Source organism: Lissotriton vulgaris, chromosome 9 (genome assembly GCF_964263255.1).
Source record: "Lissotriton vulgaris chromosome 9, aLisVul1.2, whole genome shotgun sequence".
Lineage (NCBI taxonomy): Eukaryota > Metazoa > Chordata > Amphibia > Caudata > Salamandridae > Lissotriton > Lissotriton vulgaris.
The window spans coordinates 367,233,018-367,245,792 of NC_141697.1; the positions used below are offsets into that span (position 1 = coordinate 367,233,018).

General features: G+C 42.7%; 1 protein-coding gene across 1 annotated transcript in view; it reads left to right on the top strand.

Moving 5' to 3' along the window:
- The first annotated feature begins 1,212 nt into the window (after positions 1 to 1,212).
- Positions 1,213 to 12,775, top strand: part of C9H14orf132 (chromosome 9 C14orf132 homolog) — a 388,656-nt gene continuing 377,093 nt past the window's right edge. Inside the window, exon 1 of the mRNA XM_086937737.1 lies at positions 1,213 to 1,583. Coding sequence (XP_086793863.1) covers positions 1,557 to 1,583 — 27 coding nt within the window. The 5' untranslated portion in view covers positions 1,213 to 1,556. The remainder of the gene's footprint in view (positions 1,584 to 12,775) is intronic.

Sequence of the window (12,775 nt, forward strand, 5' to 3'; positions counted from 1 at the left end):
GTGGGGAACAGGGTCAAGACTGATTTGCCTATGGCTAAGTCTAAACTGGAATGGCATGGCATGCAAAAAAAGATGGATTTAACCCAGATCTGTGTCTAGGGTTGAATGTTTGATTAATGCAGAATTCCGTCCATCATCTGTTCTTATCGCATAAGTCCATTCTTAGACATTGAAAGTGCAGTAAATCCATAAAGAGTATATGGTCTGGGAGTTGGTCATCACAAACTCGAAAGCTTCATAATGGCTTTACTGAAAACTGGAAAGTTTGGTAGCAAACTTAGCACATTGAACCCACACTGATGCCAGAATGGAATTTAATGTAAAATGCACTCAGAGGGCATCTTAGAGATGCCCCCTGTAAAACGACCAGCCCTGGTGTGGTTCCTGAATGGCTACCCACCATTTGCCACCACCAGATTGGTTTCGTGACCCCTGGGCCCAGAAAGAAAGCAATCCTGGTCAGAGGTGTCATGTCCCCTCCCCCCTCCCCCCCCCCCCCCCTGGATGGTCTGGGCCCAGGAAGGGGAAGCTTCTAAGGCCTTTAAAGTGTGCTGTTTAAATCCATTGTGCTGTTTAGTACCCACACAATTAGACAGTTGCTTCTAGGCACTCCTAGATGAAGAAGTGGGGAAAGAGATTGGAACACTTAGAAAATAAAAACTATTTCTCATTTATGTGCTCGGTATAAGATGTAAGTGTTCAAGCGTTTGTGGTATTATTCTCTGATCGATAATTTCCAACTTGGAATGTGCTCTCAAACATTTACAAACCGGGGACATTAAACACAAATTAATTATGTATATGGTACAGTAAATCGGCCTGCGAGTAGCTTTACACCATTATCAATCAACAACTATATTTAAATAGACCACAGAACAAAGCTGTTAAGTCAACAGCTTTAACACGTTGCAGGATAAAATGCCAACATTATATGTGTTTGCATGAAAGTGTAAAGGACACCTAAAAGCGCTTAGAGTCGATCTTAGCTGCGCATAAAGCTCTTTTATTAATGAAAGGCGGTCCTCAGCACAATAAGCTGAGGGGGAAGAACAATAGCATTTATGGCACGGAGCTAATTGATGTGACAGGCTTGTCCAAGTCCCCTCATCCCTTCTCTCGCAGGGCGCGCGCGGTAGCCTTAGACATGGCTGGAATATTTTGATCCCCGCGAGAACAAACAGTAAGTGACAAACAAGACGGTTGTGGCAGGGTTACCAATGGAGGGCATCGCTTGGACTGAGCTGAGCGCGTCACATGACAGCCTGGCACTGGGTCTGTGCCTGTGAGCGCGCGAGTGTGCAGCCCGAGCTCTCTGCCTGCTGCCTTTCTGGACGGATCCGCTCTCCAGCAGCTGATGCCCACTTCGAGCACCACAGGATGGCACTAGGGCGGACCGCGCTCTGCCTGCGCGGGCACCACAGGGCGGATTAAAGAAGTCCAAGCCGCAGCTTCCCCGAGGAGGACTGGCTCTGCCCTGCTCCCAGGGGGGGATACAACGGGACCTCCAGGAGCTAGGACAGAAGCAGCGGGAGGCGGGGGTCGCCACCAGCAGCGCCATGGACCTTTCCTTCATGGCAGCCCAGGTAATGCGTGCTCTACAGGCTGGGCGCTTAGATGCCGGGCAGTTACCGTAGACTGGTACAGCAACATATTTTCTGCCAGTTGTTTTGTTTTCCAGTCTCGTTTGAAGCATCACCCAGATTTCTAGCGCTGCGCGACCAGCTTTACAGAAAGCAGTGTTTCATTCTTGCGCCTCGTGCATTACTTCCCGGTAAGGGGTTTATTTGTTTTTTTCGGTGTGCCTGGGGGGAAAAACGTCCCTGTTTTTTTTACCGGAATGTGTGAGATATGAGGGTCTCGCTCTTCCTTCAGTTACTATGGAAATGTGCTCCCCCAGCTGTACTGAAAAGCGTGGATAATATGCGTGTGCCTGTTATAAATGGTCTCCTGTTATTATCGAATTCGAGCGAGCCATTAGGCGGCGTTCACAGCAAGCTCCGCCTTTGGGATGAGGACGGAGACTTCGAGTGGCCGATTGTATGAGGACCTGTAGCTGCGAACAGAATACATAGTTCTAATGACCTACCCTCTACCCCAGCCTTTCCTTTCATACCATTTTACTTTTTAACCAATAGAAATATTGCAAATGAGGTATTCGTTCATTCTACAGCCAGATTACACGCACTGAAAGTTTTCACTGTTACCAGGGTAATTTTCCAACCAAATGTGCACAGACTGACCAGTGCAAAATGCTATTTTTCAGTGTGCATGGATGCTGTTCTTAAATTGTTAAATTGGTGCGGTGTCATTTTGAGATTGTCATTTAGTGCAAGTGTCAGTGGAGAATTTCCTGGTCACGGTGCAAAACTGCCCAGTCGCTGGTTCAATGCGTAGCACCGTCCCCTGGTGCTTTATCCTTCAATAATGATGCAAAGGCATACACACACTTGTTAACTGAGTGCCGGGTGATTTAGCTCGCACCAATGTGTGGCATGGTTGCACTGGTACAATTTTGCAACATCATTTGCATCACCTGACCGGTAGAAACAGAATATTTTATCAGTGTAAAAATGGCACGTGGCCATGGTCATTCAATGCAAATGACATTATAAAAATTCAGAGGATTCAGTACTAAAATGCCAGATTTGCAATCTGTACTCTATCCCACACGGTTTTATACGGTCACTTGTTGACAACTTCAGTTTGGACTGTAAGTGGAACCACCGTTCTTAAATCATCTATAATATGGTTCTGTAATGACTGCGCTAGAGGTAGGTGATCCAACAATTTAAAAGGGAGAGCCAATCAGAGTCTCTTGCTGGCTCTTAAAGCCCATGTGCGAGCCTTGGAAATGTTTGCTGTGTAAACCATACGAAAAACATTGCCTAAAATATGATATCTCTTCAAAATTAAAAACAAAGGTGTACTTCTTTAACATATGGGGGTTTTGACATTATTATGTCATATTATAGCACTGCACCGAGAAGTACCAATACCAATACCACCACCACCACTAATACCACCACCAGTACCAACTCCACCAAAGCACTACAACCACCACCAATACCAATGCCAATACCACCACCAATACCACCACTACCACCACCACTAATACCTCCACCATAGATTTTGGTGCATTCCCAGACTTAGTTAGTGGTAGACCTGAGAATGCATCAAAATGCTAGTTTTCCGAGGTGAGGTGCAACGAGTTCAAATATCTTTATTTCGCCTAGTTTTTTTCTCTATGTGTGCTAATGCAGCACACATAGAAAGCGTAAAAAGTATTTGAGGATTGTTTTAGTGCAGAAAGTTCTCCCGTCCTGCCCAAAAAGAATCCTTCCTACAACGCAGGAAGCCTTGAATCATGATGCAAGGATGCCTGCATTGGTGCTAGGCAACCAAAAGTGTGCTAGGCAGGCAAAAGTGTGTCAGTGTTAGGAAAGGTCAGGAATGCAGAGTATAATGTTAAATACGGCACATTCCTGCCCTTTCACACAGCGCAGGAAGGGGGCTTGCTGCACTGTCCTGCTTAAAGAAAATTATAAATATCGGCCGAATCCTCTAAGCAATCAGAAGGCAGTACACCTCTTCGTTTCATAATAATCTGAGGACACACAATCAGATGCAAACAAATCCACCAACTCAAACGTTACTCAGGTGCCCAGCTGGTAACCAAACGTGCAGAAAGTACCCTTTCTATTCTAGAGGAGGGCAATCACTTTGTAAGGCACATTGGAAAATCCGGAGATACTCTAGCTACAATTTCAGTCTTGACTCTCACCTTTAAATAAGGAAATACCAATGCCATTTTAACCCAACGTCGCCTTTTGAAGTATGATTAAAATCTTTTTCACTTTTTATAAGGCACTTCTTTTTCTATACACCATAGGCTGGAATACGTTGGTAGTACCATGCATTATTTACCTACGTTTCTGGATTGCACAGACTGCACCAGTGCAATTTATTACTTACAGGAGTTAGAGCATGCACTTGACGATGTAAAAGCAGGCTCTCCCTAGTGTAACCTTTTCCAGCAATGACAGTGCTGTACTAAGCCATCGACTGGTTAATGATCCTACTCCTCGATAAATATTCCATATGCAGAACCTTACAAGTGAAAGAAGGTATTTGAAGCGCCTTGCTACTCTAAAAAGAACAGTTTGCATCATTCGGTTGACCCAGGTCATTGTAGTGTAGGTGAAAGCTGTGCAGTTGGTCTTCGCACACAGCCTTCTCATACAGTGATTTGCTGGCGACAGAGATTGCTTACTGACCTATGTACTTTGGCCTGCTCACAAATACGCGAATAGCGCGTTGATGTAGCATTTTGTATATAGTGCTTAGAAGCAGACATACCTTGCTGCAACTGCATGCAAATATTGCATGCCCATTCTCAACAGCGTATTATCCCTACAGTTCCCAATGCATACCTTATCTGAGCTAAGCATGAACGCAAAATCCGTTCCGCTTGCAGATTTTGCGAATTTTTGGCAAATTCGCGATCCGCAAACTCCCACGAATTTACCGAAAATTCGCAAATTTGCGAGCGGCGGATCCGGTGGGCAAAAGTTCAAGCCATCAAGCTTGTAACTATTTTAGGATGGCGCCGGCAAGCTGCCAGCGCCATCCTAAAGTAGTTACTAAGTTAGCTTCAACAGGAAGCACTTATAGATAAAATAAAGCAGGTGCTCGAGCACCTGCTTTATTTTATCTATTAGTGCTCCCTGGTGAAGCTTATTTAGTAACTATTTTAGGATGGCGCTGGCAGCTTGCTGGCGCCATTCTAAAAGAAAACAGGAGTGGGGGCAGAGTGCAGAAGGGCACAGCAACGAGTGGGGCAGAGGGCAGAAGGGCACAAAAAACGAGTGGGGCAAGGGGCACAAGGGCACAACAACGAGTGGGGCAGAGGGTAGAAGGGCACAAAAAATGAGTGGGGCAGAGGGCAGAAGGGCACAAAAAACGAGAGGGTGGCAGTGATGAACCAGAGGGTGCATTGCGGGCTTGCACTAAAAAACCCCGCGAACACGCAAAGCGCCCCGCAAACACGCAAAGCGCCCCGCGGAAACGCCAAACGCCCCGCAAACTCGCAAAAACAAAGAAATTCGCAAATTCGCGAGAATTCGTGAATTTTGCGAATCGCGAATTTGCAAATTCGCGAATCGCAAATTCGCAAAATTCACCCATGCTTACATTGATGTGAACCTTTCCTTACCTTCTTAATAATTCCATCAAAGGTCTGTTAATAATATGCATCAAACATGATCTTATTTATATTCAAGTGGCACTACTAGAAACGTGAGCTCCCTGTCACTCTTGTGTGGAGCTGACCGTAAGTTATTTTCACCATATTGAAGTAGAGTCATAATGGTGATTAGATATTTTTGATACTTCAAGTGAATCGAAATGGTGCTTGTGAAGCAATATTTCACCCATACATACCCCAGGTAGATGAATCACTAGTGTCCTAACAGTGGCAGCCCCTGTTAATAGTAGCAATATCAGCAAGCTTTGGCAGTGCCAATAGGTCAGGCTTATCAATGCACAGTCATACCAGACCTAAAACTCCATATATGTTAATGACTGCCATCCTCCCATCTGTGCAGCTGCCAGAGAAAAATGTCATCCATTATCTAGTTATTCAATACACATTAATAGCATTGAAATGGCATGTGTTAGCCCCTAAAAGTGCATGCTCAGACAGCTGGATAAAAGAAATGATCACAGCTGTGTGGAGGGTATGCATTTTTATGGAAGCACACGACTTCTGCCCAATAAAAACATGTACTATTGACTTCCAACATGTGGGCAGAGACAAACCCCCACATGCATCAACCTATTTAGGAAGTGCAAACGGTGCGAATCGGTAAATTCGGCCGTTTGCACTTCCTAAATAAGTTTTTGGGATGCATCATGCATTTTTGTGAAATTCGCTATTTTTAGCGATTTCCAAAAATGCGATTGCTTTTAAGGAATCGCAAATTTGCGATTCCTTAAAAGCAATGCATGATTGTTTTTCTAATTGCGAATTAGCAATTAGGAGGTGCAAATTACCACGAGGTTGAACCTCGTGGTAATTTGCGAAAAGTTTTGAAAATGCTCAAAAATGCATTTTTTAAACTTTCATGTTTCAGACACACATATCCTTAGGACATGTGTGTGTGAAACATGCACTTCAAATTACATTTATGGGGTGGAGGGGGGGTCCTTTGGACCCCCCTCTGCACCCTTGGAATACATTAACAAATTGGGATTTTCAAAAAGAAAATCGCAATTCGTTAAAGCCTTCCCATTGAACCCTATGGGCCTTTTGGCCCATAGGTATCAATGGGAATTGCGAATTCGCACTTTGGAATTCGCATAATATTTGCGATTCGGTAAAAATTGCGATTTTTACCGAATCGCAAATATTTTGCGAAAATATACATGCATCCCATTTTGCGAATTCCAAATTGCGATTCCCTATTTTTCGCAATTTGGAATTCGCAAAAGGCCGGGATGATGCATGTGGCGGTAAGTCCATCTCCTGGTGATACTCACATACTTGTCTGGTGATACATAACTGCAAACTTGAAGAACAATCTCAGTGTGTGAGGAGGAGATGGGGCCTTGAAGGGGCAGGGCCTCGTGCCAAGAAGTACCTAAGAGGCACTTGTGAACCTCACCCGCCTCCCAAAACCCTCCCCCCAAAAAATAACACTTACTGAGGCTGGTGCCGATGTATTGGGGTGTTTTCACACCCCTTAATGGACGTCAACAGTTTACAGCCTCCGAAAATGAGCTAGTAAACCACTTTTTACAGTGGTTTTCAGCTCCCTTTCCCTGCCACTGTGTGATATCGGCTCCTCACTGGATGATCGGGTGATGGGAGCCGATATTGTGTATCACACAGTGGCCCCATATGAGTTGGCATGTATGAGACAGCTCTACTGTTAAGCCAGACCATAAAAAGCTCCTGGCTTCCAACACGTGGGCAGAGCCAAAGCTCCTCTCCTGGTGATACTCACATAATTGTCTGTCAAGGCAGACTATAAAAAGGACTGTTATTGACACTGTTATGATCATATTATTCATGGAAGGAAAGAAAGGTCTTTCCTTGACATGGGCAAAGAAAAGATCTTCTTTAAACTATGCTATCTTTGTAGTCTAGAATTTATGTGTTTCCTTCAAAGCATATTAATAATACATGAACTAAGGAAGGAAGGGATATTCAGGACTCCAATGATGTACCAGGTACATGAAGGCAGAATTTGAATAAATGCTTCCTGAGAGCTATGCTTCATTTTGGGATGGATGTTAATGCCATTAAGGAAGTGAGTCCCTTTCTAAAACGTTTTCTTCCTGTAGAGTAGCTTACACCATAACTTGGGGCCTCATTCATGGGGCTGAAAATCTTTCAAATTCTCGAGTCTACTTCAAATTAAAGGTGTGTGAAATTTTGTAAACCCGTGCCCCAACCCCACTAAATTTCAGAAAAAAAACGAGAAATTAGGCATAAGTAAACAAAAATTAATTAGGAGTTTCTTGAGGTAAATTGAAGAAAAGGCATAGATCACATTCAAAAGTCAGTTCAGATACCAGCAAGGGGACTGGTTCATTGAGAAACTGTCTCTTGTGACACGTATTCTGTACAAACCAGTATCCCAAAAGCTCTTTTTTTCTCAAACAACCCTTGGTCACTTAACATTGGACACAATTTCACAATAGCATACTTATTGACAATTTCCATAATTTTAGTAATGCAAAATTACACAAATTGCTCAAATTATGACAGGACAGTGGACAATTGCGCACTGGACTGCTCTAAACCCAGAGTAGAACCTCCTGACTGAATTTCCACCACTATAGGAATAGCAGTGTGGAGTTGCTTCATTCTACTGCATATTTAGATGTTTCCTCCAGAAAATGGAGGATTTTAAGTTCCCTCCAAACTCCAAATTAGACCCTTTAACCTGAATTTCTAGGAGAAAATCACCCCTACTCATGGTGGTAAGATTTGCAAGTCGGCATTAATAATGTTTGATGACATGTCCTTTGCTCGTCTAATTGCCCTTCACAGTCATGGCCCAATGATTAAATGTAACAAAAATGAGAAGTTGATATATTTTTAAAGTCTGGCTTGAGTGCACTAAGAAAATATTTTAAGCTACCATTTCAGTCATGTATGTTACAAATATGATGACTTTTTTTCGGTCTACATTTAAAGTTGCATTTGCATTCTAATTGTCTTTATTTTTTAATTGCTCCCGGACGCATGAGTCTATAGTATCAGTGACACATCAAAGTGATTTCTGAGACTTTGCAAACTGTCTAGCTGTTGTAGACAGAGCTCTTCTATCCAGGCCTGAGATTGTTAGATGCGCAAAGTAATTTACTTTCCATCTGCTGGCCTCAAGGGGATGCTCCATCATATTACATGACAGACGATCCACTTACAGGGTGTAGGACTGAAAATGTAAGAAAGTGAAAGTAAAATTGAAGGGTGGTGCTTTCCAAATGAACAAAAATATAGAATATCAATCCAAATTGCATATGTCGCATATTTCAAATTCACCTTTTAACTAATTTATATTTGAATGTTGTAAAAAGCACGATTGGCCATATTTTTCAACATTTTATTGGGGGTAGGCCTCTTGCCCTTAAAAGCAGGTGCTTGGACTTTTTTTATAGGTGCCCCTTCATGACTTTATGCGAAACCTAGGATGTTTTAGTTATTTTTTTTAATTGTGCTGAGAGTTCCACAAATAGATAATCCCTTGCTTGCACACTGCCCTTGTGGAGTACGAGATTACTGGCTGTGCTTGCTCGCTTGGTGTCATTTATTTAAATATTCACCAGTAAGTAGTACTATAGGAGTACTCTTTGACCTGCCCTTACATGTACTTGGAAATCCTCCTTCAAAACACGTGCTCCTTCTTCTTAGTCGAGCAACGAAGGCACCGTCCTTTCTATTTGCGCTATGTGAATATCACCTGTACTTATTTATTTATAAAGTTTAAACACCGCTAACATGACCCGTGAGGGTATCAGAGCGCTTTACAGAACCTCGGGACAAAAGAAAAGAAAACAGATAAGATAAAAAGCAACAACATATTCATAAGTTCACACATTGAGACAGGTAATATCACTAAATCAAGTTGATTAGATAATGGGCTAGTTCCGAAAGTCTATTAATAATCTTGAGTGTATATCACGAGTCAAGCTGTGAGCCCTGGGGTAGAAAATAGAAATGTGATTAATTTATGATTTTTGGGGGCCAATTGAGCAAGGGGTGCAAGAGTATGTAATGAATATTCAGGAGTGCACTTTTAAAAACTCCAAAATGCCTCTGTGAAATTGCTGTCTGGTCTAATTCAGAAAGCCCGTGCGGGTTTAAGTCCTATTTACACATACAAGTGGCTGGATTTAGGACTGCAAGATGTTCCTAAAAGATGACCTTGAACTAACAAATCCGTTTACTCGTGTGTAATGTCGACCCATGATAGTATAATGTTGTTCATTAGCAATTCTTACTCAATGGGTGAGGGTTGTTATTCCAGGTTGAGTTTCTCTGGTAAGTTTGGTGTGAGAGGGTATATCCTCAGAAATGGTGGCTGCTGTGCACCTAAAGGGGTTTCTCCATGGTGAAAAATATTTTGCCATTGTTAAAAATGTTTTTACCTTTGTACAAAAGCAATCACATTTTAACATATGAAATTAGACAACATGTATAATATTGGTAATGAAATGCCTTCGCATAAGCATTACAGGGATTTCACAAAAGCTTTCCGGAAGAATGTCCGGAAGCCTGCGACAGGCATTGCTTTTCAGGTGCACCTCTGGAAAGGTTTGATCCATATATCTGCATCTTTAGGAGAGTGTAATTCTGTGGGTTGAGAATTGTGTCAATTTCCATTTGGACCTCTTGTACACCAACATGAGTAGAGAATGCAAAAATGTAGTTTGCACAATTACAGTCTCTGTATATAAAAACGGAAAGATTTATTTAGCACCCTTGATGACTGGAAGAATCATGGTCAGATGTGTGTCTCCCAGAACAAGATATATTTGAAACAAGCACATAGAGAAGAGACTTGTCGTCCATGTTTTGTTTCTACATTGGTTTCCTTTTTATCAACGGAGTCTAGTCCAGATAGCTCTCCACAGGATGAATCTGAGTAGTGCCTGCATTGAGCCTTCTTCTGGCTTGTTACTTCCTGTTCCATCTTTGAATGATTTAGATATGTGTAGAACTTGTCATTATGATATCAATTTGGTGCATCTGCTAGCTTAACTAGTAGAATCCATCAAACGTGTATCCTTTTCTACTCTACAGATGGTAGGGTGGGGGTGACTGGCTCTGTCGATATTTTAAATTCTGCACGAACCAGTACAGATGTATTTTCAAATGAGTGGGCATTGATACATATAAGTACGGCTGCCACACTTTTGGATGTGACAGCACAGGTTACTAGCAGGTTGGCTGAGCATTCTATGTGAGAGTAGTATCATGTGTGCAGATTGGTGCCGTCATTGAAACGAGACAAATATGGGTAATGTTGTTAGGACCTTTAGGGCTAGGTGTAGGTAAATTAGATTTACCGATTGATAAATACCGAATTTTACTGATTCGGTATTCATGAATCGGTAAATCTAATGTAGGTAATCTTTCGGTATCAAATACCGAATCAGTAGGAATCGGTATTTACCGATTCGGTAATGACCGAATCGGTATTTGCCATTGATTCCTATGGGTAAAAATACCGAATTGCCAAAGGGGGATAGGGTGCCACTTTGACACCCTGTAGCACCCCTGTTTCTGGCTTCTGTGCCATGTGACACACATACATGCCCTTAGGGCATGTATGTGTGACACATGGCACAGGTGTACATGCACAGATGTGCATGTACACAGGAATTCGTTATTTACCACCCAATAGTATTGGGTGGTAAATAACGAATTCTTAAGGGCCGGTGGCACTGTTTACTGTGCCACCTACATCTGGATTTCAAGAATCAGTAAATTTACCGATTCGGTATTTTACCGATTTGGTAAATTTACTGATTCTGTAAATCTCAAGCCCCCTACATGTCAAACACCAAATACCGGTGGGTAACGGCCGAAATCGGCCGTTACCGACCGGTATTTGGTCTCCTACATCCGACCCTTAGTCTTTAAAGTGGATGCTAGCTTTCCATCTGAGCTAAATTACTACTGGGCAGATGTACGACCATTTCTTGCAGTCGCAAACGGGAAACGGGAATTTGGCCCATTTGCGACCACAAACTTGGTCTGCCCCATGCAAAAACCATATTTTGCGAGTCGCTAACCTATTAGCAACTCGAAAAATATGGTTTGCGACTCGGTATTAGGAAGGTGCATGCCAAGGGCGTCCCTTCCTAATAGCGAGTCTAACAACAAAGTATGATTACTTTGCGACCACATTTGCGGTTGCAAAACAATCACAGTTTACCACCTACTACAAGTAGGTGGTAAACCACTCCCAAACAGGAAGGGGTCCCTAAGGGGCACCTTCACTTTTGGGAATAGGTCCGAAAATATTTTTTAGGAGCAGCCAGTGTGATGTACTGAGCTGAGAAAAAAACTGTTACTGAAAGGCAGTGTCAGTTGAGTGTCAGTCGTTCTGTAGGTAGCACTGTGTGGCTAGGTCCAAAGATGATCAGCAATGGGGAGACGATGTTGAACACATGTATACATTAGTATGGTTATAGAGGAATAGACTACAAATACAGATTGCACACCTTTACCAGTTGAATGGTACTAGTGGGCCTATTTAGAGTCTGGTGGATATGATACTCCACCTGAAAGCATTGCAGAGTACCCTGTCTGCTAAACATTCTGGGGCATATTACCAAGCAATAGCGATAATTATCGCTATTGCTTGGTTAGAGACAAAAATTTACCTCAGCGCTGCAGCGGTTTTTACCGCAAATAAACCTTGGTATTACCAAGGTTTAACACAAATGCGGTAAAAATCGCCGCAAAGCATGAATATCGCTGAAAAGTCAGCGATATTCATGCATTAGCGAGCTAATGCTCTTAGCCATGTTATCCACCTCCCATTGGATAACATGGCTAAGAACTGCTCAGGGCAGGTGTTAGCTTTTGGAGATATTCCTGCTTAGCGCGAATATCTCCAAAAGTTGATAATAGGAGATAGCGATGTTAGCGACTGTTTTCAGTCTCTAACATCTTGGCACGCCCACTTTGCATCTCATTAGTGATAAATATCACTGACATGCAAAGTGGGGCCCAAGATGGTCGCTATCTCCTACTAGCTGTCGCTAACTGGTGTTAGCGGCAGCTAGGTAATAGGGAGATAATTTTATCTCCGCTTTCTTGGCTTTTAAAGCCAAAAAAGCGGAGATAAACCCCCTTGATAATATGCCCCGGAGTTCCCCTGCTCTCTTTAGAGTCAGGTGAGCCACCATGTTTCCATCAGTAGATCCTGAACTAGCGCCACCAGTTCAACCTTTAACCAGAGGCACAATAACTTTGGGCCGTCAATGAACATCAGATCAACTGCCCTATTCAGGGTGTATGTTGCAAAGCCATTTTTTCTTTTTGGGACTGCCAGGGAAAATCAGAAAATCCCAAAGAGGAAATAAGATAAACGACCCTATGCCCTTTGAAAATATGAACACAACTCAGGGCCTTCATTTCTTTTGTTTTTCAAGAGCAAATTCTTGCTTTTGGAGTTTGCTTATGTGAAATGAAAAACTTTGCTGTGCAGGAGCTCTGACCCATACAGCAAATATTCAGTTCTTTCAGAGAGGC